General features: G+C 42.5%; 1 protein-coding gene across 1 annotated transcript in view; it reads left to right on the top strand.

Moving 5' to 3' along the window:
* The first annotated feature begins 5187 nt into the window (after nt 1–5187).
* Nucleotides 5188–20336, top strand: part of fat2 (FAT atypical cadherin 2) — a 73882-nt gene continuing 58733 nt past the window's right edge. The window contains exons 1-2 of the mRNA XM_069532058.1: nt 5188–5429; nt 16885–20141. Of these exons, the coding sequence (XP_069388159.1) occupies nt 16913–20141 (3229 nt within the window). The 5' untranslated portion in view covers nt 5188–5429; nt 16885–16912. The remainder of the gene's footprint in view (nt 5430–16884; nt 20142–20336) is intronic.

Genomic DNA, 20336 nt, shown 5'->3' with positions numbered 1-20336 from the left:
ACAGTGCAGGAATGTGTGCACCACTCGCCACCGAGAGTCGGAAATCCAGCCAAGAAAGAACCTATTAACATTTGGAGCTGATTTGATCAAACACCTGGATAACTCTGGATTTTGTGAAACAGAATAGGTCTTTATAGGGGTTGACACTTATTCAGTTACTGTACGTTAACAAATAATCCTTTCAACAATTTCACATCAAATATTTTTGAAAAATATATATAACATATGGCATACAGTAACATATAACATACAACATGCAGTAACATAACATACAACATACAGTAACATATAACATACATAAAACATACAGTAACATACAACATACAGTAACATATAACATACAACTTACAGTAACATATAACATACAACATACAGTAACATATAACATACAACTTACAGTAACATATACACCATTTTAGTCAACGCTTGGATCCGTGTGATGCAGTGAGGCATGTCAGAGAACCACGGTCTTATTTTCTTCCCTCGCCCTCTCCGTTCACCCGACCCCTAAATTCCTCGTCACCTCTGCAGGAGAGAGAATGAGGAAGTGAACGTGTTGATAGATACATTGACGCATTGAGGAGGGGGTCAGCTGAGGACTATTCAAGGCCCCGCAGCCTCAGTCCATTACTTCACCTGCAAACAGGTCTGGCTGACACCTGGCGACAGTTTTCCTCTCGCTGTCCATCGATCTGGAGTCGACAGGCTGGAACATGAACAGTAACGTAGCTGAACCGATGAACTGGGAGCTGACCCTGCATTCACACCCAGAACAGCTCTGCTCTGAAAGGGGCTCCGGTAGCATGTCCTCCATTGGCTCATTCCTAAGACTCTCTCCGTTAGGTCGTCTTTAATTACATTGCAAATGAAGAAATTCCAACCATATCATCGAGTACCAATTAAAAAACACAAACACAAATGAGACCTGCTCAAATCAAAGCAGACATGATTAATATGTGAGTGTGGATCAGGCCGGCTTCGGTTATTTCATGATACAACAGGATCAAGATTGACTGCTGAAACTGACTCGTGATTGGTCAACTGGGTTTGTCAGGTGGATCTTGATTCCGCGACTCCATCCCCCGATTCCATCTGCAGAGACATTGGCTCGAAATGATGTCATCAGCAAAAGACGGCGGTGTTTGTATTCAGCCTTATATCTGGATGGTTGAAAACAAAGTGGAGATGTGTTGTCTTTATTGTGGTTCATAGTAAAAATGAGAATCGGTTTTAAGCCCACAGGAAGTGGCTAAGCTAGCGGCCACAGCCACATGATCTGTGAATGCACCTCGAAGGAAGATGCTGTAAATGACCTTGTTTCGACGTACTCTAACATTTCCTTTATGTTTTTTGTGTTGAGGTTGTGTAAAATACACTAAACTAAACCTACAGGCTTTAGTCTACTCTCCTGTGGACGTAGAAATCTGCGTTTCATTCTTCGCTGACACGTTTATCCTTGACTGTTGAATATTGAAACCTGCGATTCGAGTCAAATTGTGAGGACAATCTGACATTTACTGGTGGATAGTTGAAATTGCTGAGACATTTAGTTCCAGGACAGATCAGCTGAGTGACCCCACGCTGTAAATGTAAATGTTGAGCGGGATGGATTGAACAGCATGAGACAGCAGTGGGTTACATAAGGTGGATTTGAGCTTTCATTTCCTCCAGGCTCTCCTGCTCTTTACTCAGGTTCACCTGCTGCCGGTGGCTTCGTGCCCACCTTCTGTTGGTGTGTATTTCTGGAACAGACCTCCACCCTCCTTTTTCTGCCTCTCTCTGTTCATCCATCTCCCTCTCATCACCCCTTCTCCACCTCTTTGCATCGTATAAAGTCCTTTTTGATCCGTTTTATACTCATGGAGTTTCTTTCTTTCTTAGAGAACGGGGACTTTCATTTCAAGCATTATTTTGTCATTCCACGTTTGTAATACTTGACGGTAAATTTACTTGCTTCTCAAAACTGTTTTTTCTTCACTGATTGTTGACGCACCACAGTTTTGAGTCCTTCTCCTCTTTCTCCAGCTCCGTTTGTGGGCTTGTTGAATCTGACAGATTTAAAATGGTAGAAAACAAAAGTAACTTCTGTGGTATTTTGAAAAAAAAAAACCCCCCACAGCTGGTGAGATTGGAGCTAAGACTCTTAGATACGTCTCCGAGGATTTCTCACAGGATTCATTTAATCCATGGTGGTAACACGGTGCCTCTGCCTGAAGGTCACTTGTGCAACAGATTCAGAGTGACAGCTACACAGACTACAAAGGGAAAGATAAGTTTGTGCACGAGAGAGAGAGACTGTGACTGTCTGCATGGACGGTAACAACTTAGGAAACTGATGAGAAGTTGAGTCATTGTCTCACAGACTGATATGGAACCTGACTTCTTTTAAAACCAGTGGTTATTGGAGATAATGCAGGTTTCAGGCACTTTGGCTCTGGCTTTGCTTTCCAGACCTGCAGTCTACGTCCATTTTCATGCACAGTCTATGAGAGTAACAGTTTGTGCAGATAACCGGGAATTATTATAAAATTTTACTGTGAAATTAAGAAATGGTCTCAAAATGAAGAACCACACACTTGAATAACAACAAGCTGCTTTCTTTTTACATCTCCTCCTCCTCTCCTCTCCTCCTCTGCTCCTCTCACTCCTGTGTCTTTCTTCGTTCACCTCCTCCTCCTCATTTCGGTTTGTTTTTCTTTCCTTTATAAAACCTTTCAGTAATTTCTTATAGTCACTCTTCACTTGTTTACCTCCTTCACTTTTGTTTTTCTTATTTCTCTTTTCATCACTTCCCTCCCTCTGAAATGTTTTGCCTCTTCAGCTCTTCATCTACTTACGCTTCTCTTTTTTCTCATTTATCTTCATCTTCTTCCCTCGCTTCTCTCTCCATTACTCCATTTTTCCTGCCCCCCACCCCCCACCCCCTCTCTCCCTCTCTGCAGGTCCATGTGTTGTCTCTCTCTCTCTTCTGTGTATCATAAGGCCTCTCTACCTTGGCCTGGAAACACTGGACATGGAGCCTCAGGGAAGCTTCTGCCCACCTTCTGTTTCGCCTTTAAAGGGACATTACAATGTTTTATATCACAGCACTGTTTTATATATTACATTTAAAAAATGTAATGTGTAAAATCTGATTTTAGTTTTGAAAACACCTGGAGCACCTGCGGATGGTTGCTCGAGTGAAAGTGAAGTAATTAAATACAAAGTACACATGACCACAGGTTACTGTGCTCAGACTGAACGCTGTCCTGCTGCTGCACCGTGCTCTCGTGGTTTTTATAACGTTATTACATGACTCAGTTTCTCCTCTCAGAAGGCTTTTGGCTTGTGGAGTTTTGCACCTTTAAACTCATTTTTATCAAGCTGCTGCTTTGAGGTAAAAAAGGTGAATAGTGTTGCTTTTAGAAATCAGAAGATTTTCTGGCAACGCTGAACAAATGAATTGAATACACAGCATAAGTGTGCGTGTGGACTTCAGTCGAGCCCCCATGTGAGTCTCCCTCCGCTCTGTGATAGAAGACACTACAGTTGCTTTTTATTCTCAGGTGCAGTAGGAAAAAGACAAAGCTTCATTATTCATCCTGCATTTATCATGATGATGAATTACGTCTTTTACCTTTTAGCCCGATCCCTCCTGTGATCTGTTATTAGCTGTTTGTCACTGTGAGCCGCACCTCAGGTTTTGTCTGCAGTTTTGGAATTCTTTCAAACTTTAATGAGACAGAAATGGCTCAATGCCTCTTCTTTTATTCAGTCACGTACTAAAGATTAGATGCCACCATCATCACCCACCCACATTATTCTCCCTCTTGTTTCTAACCACATTCATGGCCCGGAGCCAGGAGTTAGAGAGCTGTATGCGCTGGATTTATTCGCAGTGTTTACACAACAGCAAGACAAAGCCTGTTGAGTTTCTGCTGCAAAAACAGACCATCGATGATAATTACCCCGAGATGATGGGGTAATTAGGCTGAGATGGTTCGAGGTAGCCCACTGCTACTGTTGAGTCACGTGGTTACATCCAGACTGGTCAGTGCAAAAGCTTATTGTCACTTAAATTTGCATTTTGTTGATGAGTTCATTAAAATTCAAAAGATATTTTGTCAAAATATACTGATCATATAGAAACGCAAGTTTGTCTGAGCACAAATGATAAGTTAATGATTACTTTTTTTTTATTATCAGAATTTTTTTTTTATTTCAGTAAATTTCAATCAATTTGTAAAAAATGTTGGTTACAGCTTCATAAAATTTCAAAGTCACTCACTGCTGATAGGAAATAGTTATGTCACTCAGTAGAGCACAAACCTTAACCTAGACCCAACATTCCTCTTAAATTCAACCAAGCTGAATCAAATTACGCAGTCATAGATATCAGATTTCTAATATGTCTCAGAAATACATTGAAAATATCAAATGTTAAAGAAATTGCGAAAAAAAATTCTTGGATCTGCCCTTTTTAAAAAAAAAAATGAAATTCCATTCTGTAGTTTTGTGTAATCCTGCTGACAAACAAACAAAAATAACTTCCATGTCGTAATAAAATAATCTATGGTGTGAAATTCGTGCATTAGCTGTGGTAGTAAAGTATTTGCAACAAGACCGACCAAAGTCTCAGGACACAATGTCTGGAGCCATGTGTGTCTCGGGCCACGATTCTCTGTCCGAACCCTCCCAAGCCAGAGTGGAATATAACTGGCAAACTTTTCTCGACTATAGTAACGTAATGGAGTAGATACCTCAGCGCATAGTGACCAAACCCAAACATCACTATCACAAACGCTGAGCGGTCGGGTCGGACATTGACTCTCTCATCCTCATAGTAGAAATCAGACAAACGCTTGTGGTAGATTGTATTTGTTTGGTTCCATATAAACATTTTGCTTTTCTTAATTTGAATTGAATAATACCACACACTAATACACTAACACACACACACTCTCATACACGCTGTCTACTCAAACACACACCCGAGGAGAACAGTCCTGGCCAAGGCCCAAAGGCTTGAGCCCACAGGCAAGAGGGGGAGCACAGCCCACAATCTGGGCACAGGGAGGTGTGTGTGTGTGTGTGTGTGTGTGTTTGTGATTGTGTGTGTGTGTGTCACAGAATTAGAGGAGGGACAGTGTGAGAAGTGGGTGGAGATGGGATCCTGAGGGAGTGTTGAAGTGTCTCAGGAGCATTTTGGTTCAGAGCCTTTGAAGGCGCTGAAGTAGTTGAAGTTAGCGCCGGCCGACACACACGCCTGTAACTCATGTGTGTTTGAGTGTTTTTACCATTTCTTGTCTGTTTTCGTGGACTTCACACCGGGCCGCTATGGGAGTACACTGGCTGTCAGCGTCCTGTCAAAGGATTTTCAAAGTTCCTGAAGCGTGACGGGAGAAAAACGGGCAGAAAATTCCTGGAAGAGTCACCTAACTCGACCTCAGGTATGTTTTCACCGTCGCTCACCGTGCACGCTGCTCCACTCCACCTCACTCTGCTGTTTATTGTGCACAATGACACCAGTATTTAGTGTTACACTATTATTAAACATTGCTCAGAGTATATATAAACAGAGGGGAAGCTCCTCAAAAGCAAGAAGTGAAGTTATTTTGCAAAACATTAGTCAGACAAAGTTTTTTGCACATTAAACTTCTGTTTTATTCAAATATAAATGCACTTACAGACTGTAAATCAAGTTCCCACGATACTTTATAATGCGATTTAAGGCTGTTGACAAAAAGGTCAACTGATCCAGCAAATGAACTTTTTCTCAGAGAGAGGGAAGTGTGTGTTTTTTCAAATGTGCATGTTTTTGGGGGTTTCGTTTGGAAGCTTTAAGTTTTTATTTCTGACAGTTTGTGCTCAAAGTGTTTGCATGGGAGGAGAACTAAAGAGCAGCACATGTCAACGCATGCAGCACAGCTTGAACGCTCAGGCCAAAGAGTCCCTCCCTTCTCTCTATTCTTTCCTCTCGAGCAGATTTATCCTGCGTTGGAATGAAATTGCTCAATCACGTTTCACCTGTACGCAAATCCTCAACCCTGGAACCACAGGAAGAGAAAACAAGCCAACTTTTGAAAATGACTCATGTCAGGAGCTGATTTTTGAAACTGTTGAGTCCCATCATGCAAGTTTGGCTGACGTGGCGCTAACTATGAAATGGATGATGGCATTTGTGACGGATGGATGCTAAGATAACCTAAAGGACTCCCCACTTCACCTTTTAACGGTGACTTTCCATGATGGAAAGCAACACGAGTAGTGAAAGACGACTCGTTTTCCTGAACCTTGTTTGACCTGAGAGTTTGTTGAGGCCTCTCTGTGTTTAGATGTAACTTTCAGTCGATGGTTTAATTTTAGTCGATAATTGGTTTTCATGACTCTGGAGAAATACAGCATCTCTGATAAGGCAGCGTAATTTCTTAAAGAAGGATTAAGTCCGAAAAGTTTTTAGAAGTGTGGAGTTTATGCAGAGATGTAACCGAGCAGCACTTGCAGCTTTTTAAATAATCTGATGGGTGATTGGACAAAAGTCGAGCCTCATTAACGAGAGATAACAGCTGTTTGGAGACTCTTAAGTCTGGTCCGAGCTGCAGGGATGAATGGAACCATAAAAGAGAGATGGAGGCTCCTCCACTGACTCTTACTGCCTGAATTACTCAGTGCTGAATCACCACGAAAGGAAATGAAAGTAGTAATCATGAAAACTAGAAAACATCTGAAATGTTCTGGAGGAGCTGTATGTGCCGAAGCAAACGTCCGAGTCAGTTGCTTTATGGTTTTATGGAACCTTTCCTGACAGCCCCCCCCCCCCAGTAAAACGTCTGAGTGAGTCCATGTGAGAATACAGCAGGAAAATTCAGAGCAGTGGACGCGTTGATGGAGTTTCTGACACGTGATGGACATGAAACTAGAACAATACAAATATCTCAGGATGAAAAAGAGGAGCCGTACACGTAGAGGACGAAGATGTCACCTCGGAAAGACGACGTGATTCGAGAGGGTTTGGATGAAAAGGGCCGATGTTCTGTAAAGTAACTCAGCAGCAAAATGTGTGCGTCACGTCCTGCCTGCTGCTGCCAGTCTGACAATTTCTCTTCTTGAAAGACTCCAGCAACTATCCGGACCCCGTTTTTTAAGTGCAATGCATGTTAAGAATTCAATGACACGCTGTAATTCAGCCCCCACCCACCCACCCACTATTCATCCCACACAGGTTTTAATGAACTGTTGAGTGAATGACAGGTCGAGTTAACAGGGAGCGTTACTCAGGTATTTGTGACCCTCCCTGTGATTAGAGTATTTGCTGTGAGGTCCGAGTGACCCTCTGGGTGTGTGTGTGTGTGTGTGTGTATTTTAACATGAAAGAACACCCCCGACCCGCTTCACTCAACCTTCCACCCTTCACATGACACGACCGTACCCTGTCAACCGCAGAGAGGCTCAGGCTGCACATGGTTTAATATGTTTAACATGCTGCTGTTTAGAAAGTTCATTTATCTTCATACTCAACTTTTACAGCCCAGAATTAACATGAAAGAGTTAAACCAACACCGCCAAAGCCAGAGGCACTTTTTAGTGTCACAGTCACTTTTAAATCTCTTCCCCACAACACTTCCATGACTTCATCCACAAGTTTTATAACCATCTTCAGCGCTGCAACACTACACAACAACTATACCTCCACTGTAGCTCTCTCGTAAAATGTACTGCTTCTCTCGTGTAAGAGCTTAAAACTATTATTCTGTCTGTCTTGTAAAATCTAAAATTGAAATTGTGGACAGCGGGTGTGTGATGTGGTGTTTTTAGAAGGAGCTCGTTTAATGAGACAAGATGGTACAGCTGATACCAGTCAGTCCACTTTATTCTATTATCGGTGACCCCTGATATTTAAAGTTTTTCACCCGGGTGGGGGGGGGGCGTTACACCACAGTTGGTTAAGGACCCACACAAGAAAAAAAAGCAAAGTGAAAGTAAAAATCTACTGCACAGGGATAAATGTCTTTTATTATTATTACAGTTTACACAGTGTACGTAAAACACGATGCAGTATCTTAGATTTGCTATATTGGATTATATATCTACAATATTATTGAACTAGATCTGGTCAGAAATTTGATACACATAAATTCACTAGATCCGGATTTTATTTGGATCAGCACCAAATTGCACACGCTCGTAAAAATAAATTAACATTCCTTTAAGCTACGAATTCCTCTCTGAGAAGGAAATATTGAACACACCTTATCTCACATTGACTGATTATCCCTCCAGGTGTTTCTGGGTAATATTTATCATATGTAGCAGCATAAATGTAGAAACTCTATGGGTCCTGCATGGGTTTGGTTATATGAGATTATTTTCTGCACTTATTATGTAATGGTATTGTGTCTTTAGTTCTCAGAGACCATGGTGACAAACAAACTATGTTAACACAACATCATGTTACTATAGAACAATTTGATGGAGGACCTTGTATTTAATTGGCTCCATTAAGCGAGAGAGATTATTTGTCTGGTTCTTTTATACATACAAATATATAACTACAATGCTTTCCCTTCAGATTCCCTGCTTTCATTCAGATTCATGAATAATTCTGTGTCTCACAATATTAAAGAAAGAAAAATAAATAATTCCTGGATCCGACCCTGCACCACAAACAAGATGTGCACCATCATTTTGTCAAACAGACAAAAAAAAAAAAAAAAACAACACAACATTACCTTCTTGATGGAGGTAATTACATATGTCATGATGGAGGATTTTTATGGATGTCATTCATTCAACCCTGCACTTTACCGTGCTACGACTTAATGTGTAGCTGAGTTTTATCACCACAGATTTGAGAAGAGCACGATACAAAACCTTGCTGACGTGCAGAAATAAGTTTATACGGTCAAACCTCCGACATTAAAACCAAACGTGATGACGCTCACACATTGTGTCCTTGTTGCTTGGGTCGAGATTTGGGTTAATTTGAGAGATTAACACAATGTTCTCAGGCGTTCTGAGTTTCACCCGAACGCTCTGTCGCTATCATGACAGTGTTAATTACCTCCGGACCAGGGCAGCACGGAGCTGTTGACTCATCCCAATATAACCACAGAGCTCCAGTTAAAGCCCTCAGAGTCCTGGCCTCACACTGCGGCTGTGAGAGAGGTCGGTTCAGAGGCCGCGCCCTTCCTAACCCTTGAACCCTTCCAGACTGAGGGTTAGCATCGTAACCCCACCCTAACATAATCCTGTTGGTCTGATCTGAAATTACACTCCTGCGGTGAGAGTTTCAACAGATGACATTTAGAGCGAATTAACGGTTTAGTTTTGAGTGATTTAAGCAACGATTTAATACTGTGGATAGTTGAAAAGCAAGATTTAATTCCCTACATTAAATTGGATTACAAAGAAGATTGTATTGCTTTTAAGGGCTGTGGGGAAAGTGGACTCTTTCAGACTTTCCTTCTGTAACGAGTGTGAAATGAATGTTGTATAAACTCTAGAAATAAAGCCCTATTATGAATAATGTAGTCCAGCTCTCGGGCACAGGTGAGAGTGGAATGATTTTCACTGCCGTCTGGTGCCGGTCAGGTCAGAGTCATCGAGCACTAACAGCAGTCGTGCAGGAAAAAGGTAATAAAATGAGAGCAGAGTGCTCGGAGGCAGTTTCCGTAAATGAGAGCCAGTCCGATTGAGGAGCAGAGAATGATTGGAGTCTTGTCCAGGTTTATCAAGTTCCACCTCTACCCCCCCTCCACTGACCCTTCCACCACCTGATTTTAATTGGTACCTGGAAGCAGCTTCGAATATGAGGGAGAAGTGAGACTTTGGCTTCTTGTTTGAATATGTTCTTCCAGCTCAAGTCCCAGGTTTTTAAAAGGCCCCCTCACACACTCCCAGCACAGAATGTTAATTCTCTGGTGGTGGTCTGTGGAAGCTGCTGCAGGCTGACGTTTTTAGTAGGATGAACAAAAGGATGACTGACAGCTCGCTCCCTCTTGTAGATATTAACTCTCCTGCAGTGTTTCATAGAGGAGGCCGCTTGTCCTGCCTCACTTCAAGAGAAACCCAAAGAACGTTAGAAGTAATTATTCTATTTGTTTCCTCCAGACATCCTTTTTTTCCTCATATTTTGTTCAACACATTGTTTTGTTTGTGAGCACTTGTCCTCGGCTACGATAACCCACCTGACAGGTGAGCACATCAACATGCTGAAGAGGGAGCAAGCAGCCGGGATCCTAATGAGCAGAAATGTCTGCAAGAGCAGAAGAATGTCCGTCGTCCACGTGTCATCGTTCCTCTCTCCTCTTATTGAAGTGTCTGCTGCAGTGTTAGTGCAGAGTTAAGCCCTTGTTTTCCAAAATGCTGTACACACACAAATGAAACTGAGGATTTCCTTCTCTCTGACTACGATTGGCTAGACGTTTTGTAAAGTGCTGCAGCGTTGACGCAATGTGTCTTGGTGATGGGGTAACAAGACGTCCGCATTATATTTCACCCTCTTCTTGCATAGTGAATAATTGCAGCTGAAAGTACGGCTGCTGACAGTGCATGGGGCGAAAACCAAAACTGTGAGGTTGCAAATCAGAAAACCAGAGAGTTGCCAAAGCTTTCAGTCGAGCTGTGAGAAACTGCAGAGCTGGTGGAGAGCTGTGTCATCTTAAAAATGGCATTTTTCATGTTACACAAAGACAGTTTTAATATTGTTATTTAGAAGATATAAACAAGTGAGGCTTTAATTTTTCCCCCAAACTGTCAAAAAAAATCAATTTATGGGTAAAGTCGAGTTTGGAAAAGGCCACGTGGCTGAAAAAGGTGCAGGATTTAATATCTGCAGAATCAATTGATGCTCCCAGTCACATCATCGTGTGTACAGCCTCTTAAAAGATGGACGATATGACAGCTCCTCAAAAACGACCCCTGGCTGCAGTATGGGTCTTATACCCAGATGTTACATGGGCCAACTACAAACTCAAATAAGTTCTTCTCAAAGATGGTTTCTGTCATTTTAGATAATTCTTGTCAAACTGTGTGAAGTTTGGTTTTAATCAGTTATTTGATTTGAGATACTACGACTCAACCCCCTGATCAATATACTGCGCAGACACTGGTTCCAAATGACGTTTTGGTGCAAGATGGCAGAGTTAGCATCTGAAATATTCCAGTTTCATTTCTGGACAGAGGGTGGAAGTAGAGACGCTCGTCCACCTTTTTTCTTTTTTCAGTGAAAGGGAATAATCAGTGGACGTTTTCCAAACGTGATTCTTTTCAGTTCTTTATCCCTCAAAAATCCTCCACCGAAAATACTTGAACGTTCACAATGTAAATTGTTGCGGTGCCATTATTATTTATCGCTGTGAATCCCACACATGCAGGGAGGAAATGACACCAGGATATTAAGACCTCACATTGTGCTGATGATAACACAATATGTTCGACACACTGCAGGTGATTTAAATAACTGCTGACAATCTACAGGGTCCTTGCAGTTACATACTGGAGGGATTAAAGAGGATTAGAGTGAAACATGAGGTCCTCTCATACAAAAACTGTACATCAAACAGATTCAAGCTGGACGTCAGCTGGGTTTTTAGCTGACAGAAGGTGGTTTTAATTATTGATTCCTGATTATAGTGATAGCTGATTGATTAGAGATATAAGGTAACATTTATTCTAAAACTTTCCTTTTTTATTTGTTAGTTGTACCTCCTGATTGATTTAAAGACCCACAGAAACAACCTTTTACCTGAATGAGAGGCGCCTCTGTTGCTCCTCATTGCCGCACTTAATTGTCAGATTTGACATTTCCGGGATATTTCATGGGTAAATGTTAATGGAGGAGCGAACATCACTGGTGCTTTGTTGTCAACGATTCTGGGTGTTTTCTTCACCACAAACACAAGAGTGAGCAGGTCATAGACTGACAGTGGATGAAGCCTCCACACCCGTCACTAATGCTGCAGCACAGACTCATTACGGTGTCAGATTGTACCAAAGGACCAACTATGGTTGTTGATGTTTCTTTTTATGGGTGAGGAAAGTGAGCTCTGCAATTATGTAAATGAGAAATCTTTGTTTGAAGAGTTTAAAGGAACAGTTTGCTTTATTTGAATATTTAACCTTCACAACATACTGCACAACAAACATAACACACTTAAAGGTTTTTTTCTCTCAGCTGCATCACAACATCAGCTTGGTGTGGAGTGAATGAAGTATTTATAGAGATATTTTTCATTGGCAATATAATAATACGTAACTAATTTATATTTTAAATACATTTAGGTCATATTCGATTTTTATTTGACACTTTCACTAATTTGCCAGAGAATAATTCCTGAGTATCTGTGGGATATTTACACCTCGGCTCACTGCAGCGATGACAGGCTCTGGCTCCCGATGACAAATGATGCACGATGACAACACCCGTATCCAGGATGTTTTGGCTTCATTTTTGTACAATAGGAGGAAGTGGAGACACGTCATCCATCATCATCTAAACTTAAATTATGCAAACATAACCTGACACTTAATACCTATTCTATACTAAATCTGAGCAATAAGATAAAGTGTTATCAGTCTGTAGGTGTGGAGAGGTGAACAAGATACAACTAATGTCCCTCATGTTACTGCAAACTGCAAAAACACTGACTCATAATTAAAGCTGCCTTCTTCCGTAACAGAAATGTTCTTCAGGCTTTCTGGATTTTAGCGATTCCTTTGAAACTCCCACATTCATACCAATACCTTGATGTGATTACTCAGATATTGAATTTCACCTGAATCGCAGCAGCGCTCCCCTCTCTCCTTTCTTCTGGAAGATGTGGGTGTAATCGCTTCACAAAAACCAGGAAAGGGGGATTGAGGGAATGAATGCAGTCGGAGACGGGGCCGGAGCGGGAATAATGTTGGATAGATTACAGCGAGGAAAAGTAAATCGAGAAATCCTTTAATCCCCTCACAAGACCACTTTCCACTGTTCGTACTCCACCACAATTCAGCAGTGAAGAACTTTTGTGCAAACACATGGAGATAATTACCGGGATGCCACTGGGCCTGGCAGGACCTGCTTTGAGCTGTTGGCTCTTTAAGATCAAACCGACATTCCCGCCCTCCCATTATAAAACACCCCTGGGTGTCAGATTGGCAGCTGTATGGACCCATGATCCAACTTGTCTGTGTTGAAATAGTCATCAGATGAAATGAACCTTTACAGACGCTGTGTGTGGTTAAGGCACTTTTTAAAGAAGGACTGCGGAGTGAGTGGTCACTAAAGAAAGACCAACACGACAATAATATTCTTGGTGAATCCAGGTTTATCTTATGATTCATCTCATCCTCATTGAGGAAACATCTGCCCCAACGATTACAAAGATATTTAAGTTACGTGTATGAGAAGGAAAATGAGCAGACAAAACATTAATGTATATATTTACAGAAATATTTGCAGTACGTGGAATGTATGATAGTGATACATCATAAAGATATTGTAACATGCACCTGATTTTCTTGAGCAAATACAAATGAATTCCTCATTTATTTTCATGTATTCATTCTCATTCATATCATTGAGTCATCATCAAGGTACTTAATGTTCTGGATAAACCTCTAACGTCTGCTAATATCAGAAGAGGCTCCGTGAGAGAGCTCGTTCTCTGTGGCTCTCCCACGTCCTCAGCCCATAGCAGAGAGCCGGCAAACAGAAAAACAGAACACCTTGTGAGTCTGCAGGAGATTTCAGCTCCGTTGATCTTCCGGCCGAGAGTGACGACCCGAGTGGCTTCACACTGAGAGCGGAGCTGATGAGGAGTGAAAAAGAAGCTGCTGCTGTTGTGTGTCTGTACGGAGAGCCGTGAGGGTGGCTGCTGAAATATGACCTGGGAAGCTGGAGCTTAACATGTGGCTGCAGGTTTCTGTGTGTGTGATTGTGTGTGTGTGTGCATGCGTGTGGGGTGAGTGTGTTAGGCTTCAGGTGTGAGAGTTGACCTGAGGTTTCTTCCCTGCAGCTCTGGATAGTTTGGATGAAACATTACAGTTTCCTTTCAGTGTCAATTTCAAGTTCAGTCGAGTTTAGCGTCTTCAGAGAAAGTGACGAGTCTGTTCGCAGTAAAAATCCACAGCATGTACAAACAACTACATTTAGATAAGTCTGGTGTGCACTCTGCACAGGAGTTTCAGGGTCACTACTGCATTTTCAGGCGTGTTCATAAGGACGGGCGTTAACACTGATACAGAGCCAAAACACTTGTGTGTACAGAGATGATTTTAGTTTTAAAATGACATCATAAAGGAAAATGTAGGGCTGTAGCCTCAGTCTCATACTTTAGATCATTTTAGATCCAACACAAACCTGCTCTTCCTCTATATCTACTCGTTGTTTGCAGTTTATGATTATGAACGAGTGTGATGCAGAGAAAACTGCGGCTGATTTGTGGGATTCATTTCGTGTCTGGCTCAGCGTTCATTGGGTTCAAATTGAACTCATTATTTTTGTGTGTTTTCGATCAGACAGTAATTTGTCCTCATGTCCCACTTATATCACCCTCCTCTGCTCACTCACTAAAGGCTTTAGTTTCATTACAATAATATATTATTCACCCGAAGTGTTTCCCCTTTGAGTTACGATGGGGTCAAATATCGTTCAATGTTTTTGCAAATTGCAGAAATGAAAGTTTGGGGCGACTGGTACTTCTGAGAAATATAAATTATTATTATCATCTACCCATAATGTATTACCATGCATCTGTAATCATTTGTGGTGGATTTTGTTCCTGAAGCTTTGCTAAGCAGGAAGTGAAGTGGTGCCTTTTGGTATTTGGGGTTTCATGAAGTTTTTTTTTCCTTTTTTTTTTTACTTCAGTCAAAGGTGGTTTTGTTATAAGACCCTTAGGTAACTGTGATGGCACCACATAGATGAAGTTTTGTGATTGTTGCTAAAATATTTTACCATATTACACAACACAGATGAATCATAGATTGCATTTAAAGATGGCCGATGCGTATCCACTTCTTGCTACTATCCAGGATGCGAACACTGCCATCTTGAAAAACATGAATTTGGCTCAACTGACCCTTAAAGAAAAAACAGATTGCGTTGATAATTCTCGGATGAGACATTAGTATTTAGATAGATTTGTCGTGTCCACAGAGATAAGCATGTAATTACCTCACTGAGGATAACGTTTTATACCTCATTATGCCAATCCTGTAGAAGCAAATATCACTGTGAAGTTTATGGAATGTCCTCGGTTTAAAATTGGACCTAACCCCTCGACTAAATTACCCTTAAACCTGGCAGACGTAAAAGAAAAAAATGACACTGCAGAAAGATGTGGGAAAATAAGAGATGCCTGAAATCTCTTCCCAAACCCAAACAGTGAGCTTGACGGTTGTAATCTGATGATCTGTCACCGAGAGGGTCGAGATAAAAACCCCACATACCTGTCACCCTCCGCTGAAACCTCCAGCGCCAGTCGACCTACAGACATGCATGTGTTTTCGTGAGCCCACATAAACTGAGACTAAATCAAGATGCTGGTGTTCACAACTTTCTGGCCCAATATGAAGACGTCTTTTGCCTTGTCTTTGTGCGCTCACATTTATGCAGACACGAGGACTCTTATTGGCCTAACAATGGGTTCAAATGGTTTAGATTTTCTTCCAGAAAACCGTCTGCAGATGTGCGGAAAAAAAACTGTGACAGATCTTTTCATCTCTGATCTCAGGGACCGGCATTTCTGCCCTGGAGATTGTTCTGTGTGGATTGCTTTTAGCTGAGGATGAGCTGTCAGAGAGGCAGTGAAGGGCAAAGTGTTCTGCCCTCCAGCTCTCTCTGCTGTCAGTCGTGGGTTTTATGAAATTTGAGCTGGTATTGTGTGGCCGTGCATCAGCTGGGCTCAACTCATTTTTTTGTTACACTTTGTTGTTTTAAATTTAAAAGCGAGAAATACCCAAGGAAGTGATCTTCCTTCAATCATATGTCAAATCTGAGGCTAAGGCTCAGTGATGCTCAATTAGTATCGTGCCCGTGGCACCTAATTGTTCTTCTCACTGGGGGCTGCTGTGGCTTCGGAGATAGAGAGGGTTGTCCACTAACAAGAAAGTTGATGGCTTGATCCCGAACACCCCCAGTCTGCATTCTGGAGTTGTTGTAAATGATTGAATCTTGAATCCTGAATCTTAGATGACAGAAAAATCTAAATAGATGAATTGATGTCAGATCATCCAGGTTTAGTTCATTCATTCAGCTCAGTGTAAAGAAAAGCTGCCATTTCACACGGTATATAAGTGCAGTATTCAAGATATGTTATATGCAAATGTTTTAACTAATCCGTGCTGTGGTGGCTCCAACTTTAGCCAGAGATCTAGATTCATCTCAGTCTTAATCTATTTTTAACAACTCAAGCTGCGGTTATGGTCGCCTCTTGTAAAAGAGAGATTACAATTCCAGCTGTGTGGGATTCTGATTCTTGGTCGATGGCGAAAACAGCAATTTGATGGCTAATGCCTCCAGGGACGTGTAACACATATACAGCAATCTGAGCTCAGAGCGACCGTACACATGCAGACGTTTACACTTGGATTAGCACTGAACCTCCTACCATCTTCTTCATGATGCAGAGTCATCAAACTACAAATCCCCCCTCAGTGTTGCAGACTGACAAAAGGCTTAAAAGTAATAATTTAGTACATGTTGCTGGTGTTTTCCCACAAAATAATAATTATGGGGAAGGGGCTGCCTCCTGTCTGTTAAAGCAAATTTATGATCCTGAAACAATGAGTTATTCATGCCGTCTTTTGTTGGGTCAGGCATGTTGGGACAAGAGTTAGATACCTTGCTACAGACTCTCCTGTTGTCTCCTGTTTGTTTTATGTGTGTTATTATCTCTCTTTTTTCACTTTTCATAGGTCTGAGGTCCTTGTGGGTGTATTAAAGATGGCATCTTCAGGAACAACCCTCCTCACTTTAGCAGCAGTGCTCCTGCACGTGGCAAGATGTCAGGGGAGTATGGAAAAAGGAAAGGACAGCTCGCCGCTGAGGTTCACGCACCATCTCTACAACGTCACCATCAATGAGAACTCTGCACCGCGGACATACGTTGACACACCTGTGAAGATGGGCATTGAAGTGACTGATCTGTTCTGGGAAATTGCGTATGATGTCGTCTCAGGTGATGACGATGGCCTTTTCCAAGCGGAGGCCGTCAAAGTTGGCGATTTCTACTTCCTCAGGATCAAAACTCGCAGTAGCAACTCGGCAACCCTCAATCGGGAAGTCAGAGACACTTACACTCTCACTGTTGAGGCAACCGAAAACACTTTTGACTTGATGGCGAAGACAAAGGTGTTTGTCCAGGTGCTTGACACCAATGACTTAAAGCCTCTTTTCTATCCTGCTTCTTACAACGTGGCCATTAATGAGGACACACCACTTAAGTCAAGTGTGGTCAGGGTTAGTGCCACAGACGCTGACGTTGGGAGCAATGCTGAGTTTTATTACTCCTTCACCAGCAGAGCTCATCCCTTTGCTGTCGACCCTTTTACAGGCACAGTCAGCGTTATCAAGAAGCTCGATCGCACCAAGTCGGAGAGATACGACCTCACAGTTTTAGCTGAGGACAGGACAAAGAAAATATCTGGCATTCAAAAATTTGGTAATGTCGCCAGAGTCACAGTAAACGTAGATAAGATGTCGAAGCATGCCCTGATTATCACATGTCCCCAAAAGCCCACAGTGTCTGCAGACGGCAAAATAAGTATCGATGTCCACGTGGAAGGAGGAATCAAGTTTGTGAAATCCCTTAATATTGTTGGAGGAGATCCACACAAGTCTTTTGAGATAATCCCCTTAGGTGTGCAGGGCAGTGACTTCCAAGTGATCTCTACTAAGAGGATTATCTTGTCTCAAACTCCTTCTGGGCTGAATCTTTCCCTACAAGCTAAAGACAGGAGCTACCCGACTTCACTCTCTCCAATTACACAAATCCACATTCCGACCTATCATTACAGCCCATTGGCATTTTTGGAAGACACATACATTGCCAGTCTGAGTGAGTTTTCTCCTCCCAAAACTCACGTACTGAAGGTTTCTGTCAACAAGGCATCTGATAACGTTACCTTTAGTATCAAAAATAATCCAGACAGCTCCAAATTTAAGATAAATCCCAAAACGGGGATTATCATAACAACGGAGAAATTTGATCACGAGAGTAAGGATCGATATGAGTTTGATGTAGTGGCCAGTCACGGTGAAGTGGAGACTCACATAGTGGTTGAGATAACAGATGAAAATGACAACAGCCCAGAGTTCACCCAGACCTCCTATGAGGCCACGCTGGATGAAAACAGCCCTGTTGGCAGCAGTGTTTTAAAAGTAGCAGCCACGGACAAAGATAGAGGCAAGAATGGCTTTGTGACTTACTCTATTGCCAACTCAGGCCCCTTACCTTTTAAAATAGACCCCTTTACAGGAGTCATCTCAACCTCCAAAGACTTGGACTACGAGCTCATGAAACGGAGGTACCACCTGAGGGTTTGGGCCTCGGACAGCGGCAGCCCCTTCAGTCAGGTCAGCGAATGTCCCGTGACGATAACTCTGAACAATGTCAACGATAACATCCCTCTGTTTGAGAGGGTGGGCTGCAATGCCACTGTACCTCAAGATGTAACTGCGGGACACACGATATGTGAGCTGTCAGCTATCGATGTAGATGAGCTGCAGCAGCTGACATACGTCATCGAGTCAGGAAATGAGCCCCAAGTGTTTAAAATGGACTCTGTGTCAGGAACCATCACCCTTAAGCAACCGATTCCCCTGGGATCAGGTTCGTTCACTTTGAAGGTCGTAGCCACAGATGGAAAACATCGCTCCGAAGCGTCAGTTGTCAGGGTAACTGTCACAAACAGAGGTGATGAGCCAACCCTCCACTGCCAGGAAACAGGCATCTTAAAACAGTTAACCGATAAACTGATCGAGTCCATTGAACCCATTTTAACCAGTCAAGAGGAAGACTCATTCTCCGATATTCACATCACCAACCGATATTCTCCCAAGTTTGACCTCAGCATTCCCAGCTCCATTGACCTCATTGAGGATCATCCGCTGAATTCCAGCATTGTTCAGTTCAAGGCCACAGACAGTGACACCGGGTTTAACAGCAAGCTGGTTTATTCCATATCCAGCGGGAACGAAGACGGCTGTTTCTCCATTGACACTTTCTCAGGTGACCTTGGGTTAGTTTGCCCACTCGACAGAGAGAGTAAAGAGTTCTACATTTTGAACATCACCGTTTATGACTTGGGAACGCCACAAACGTCTGCATGGAAATTTATCGCGGTGAATGTCATGGACATCAATGACAACCCTCCCGTGTTTGATCAGCACAGATATGTCATACGTGTGCCTGAAAACATAGAAGTTGACTCTGTTATTTTTACAGCACACGCCGTTGATCTGGACGCAGAGACAAATGGTAACGTCCAGTATTCCCTGCTGACGTCCACCGACATGTTTAGGATTGATGAACTGACTGGTGAGGTCACTGTGAGGCAGCAGCTGGATCGAGAAACCTCACCAAGGCACGATCTGAGGATTGAAGCCAGAGACCAGGCCAAACTCAGCCCGCAGTTGTTCTCCATGCTTGACCTTGTGGTTGTACTGCAAGACATTAATGACAACCCACCCAAATTTGTACCCAAGGTTTACAAAATAAAAGTTCCTGAAGACGTTCCTGTGGGCACCCTTCTTGTCTGGGTGGAGAGCGTCGACTTAGATCTGGGCAATGGCGGCCTCGTCACCTACAACCTCAAGAGCGAGATCTTTCACCTTAACTCCTCCACTGGTGCCCTGACCCTTGAGAGGGAGCTGGACTTTGAGAAGAGGTCATCTTACAACCTCACCGTCTGGGCCGTCGACCACGGCCTCCCTCGCTCCCTCTCATCGTCCTGCTTCGTGGAAATCCAGGTTCTGGACGTCAACGAGAACCTCCACAGGCCAGTGTTCTCAGAGTTTGTGTATGAATCGGGCGTGATGGAGGACGCCGCGGTGGGGACGTCTGTGGTAACACTTACAGCTTCAGACAGGGATCTGGGCAGAGATGGAGTCGTTAGGTTCCACATCCACGAAGGATCTGGTGTCGGAGTTTTCACCATCGATGAGGAAACAGGTAATGAACACTTTGGTTTAGCTTTATTGTTATATTAATGTTTGTATTGTTAGAAATGGAATGAAAATTGTCTCTTACTGTCTTGTGATAATACAGTAGATTCAACATAACCTCCACATATGTAGGCCACTATATTGCAGTATTAAAGGATATAAATACTTTTACAGTGTCCATAAAAAGGAATGACATTATTTA

Source organism: Paralichthys olivaceus, chromosome 9 (assembly GCF_024713975.1).
Source record: "Paralichthys olivaceus isolate ysfri-2021 chromosome 9, ASM2471397v2, whole genome shotgun sequence".
Taxonomy (NCBI): Eukaryota; Metazoa; Chordata; class Actinopteri; order Pleuronectiformes; family Paralichthyidae; genus Paralichthys; species Paralichthys olivaceus.
Note: the sequence above shows the minus strand (reverse complement) of the source record. Positions and strands in the feature narration are given on the sequence as shown.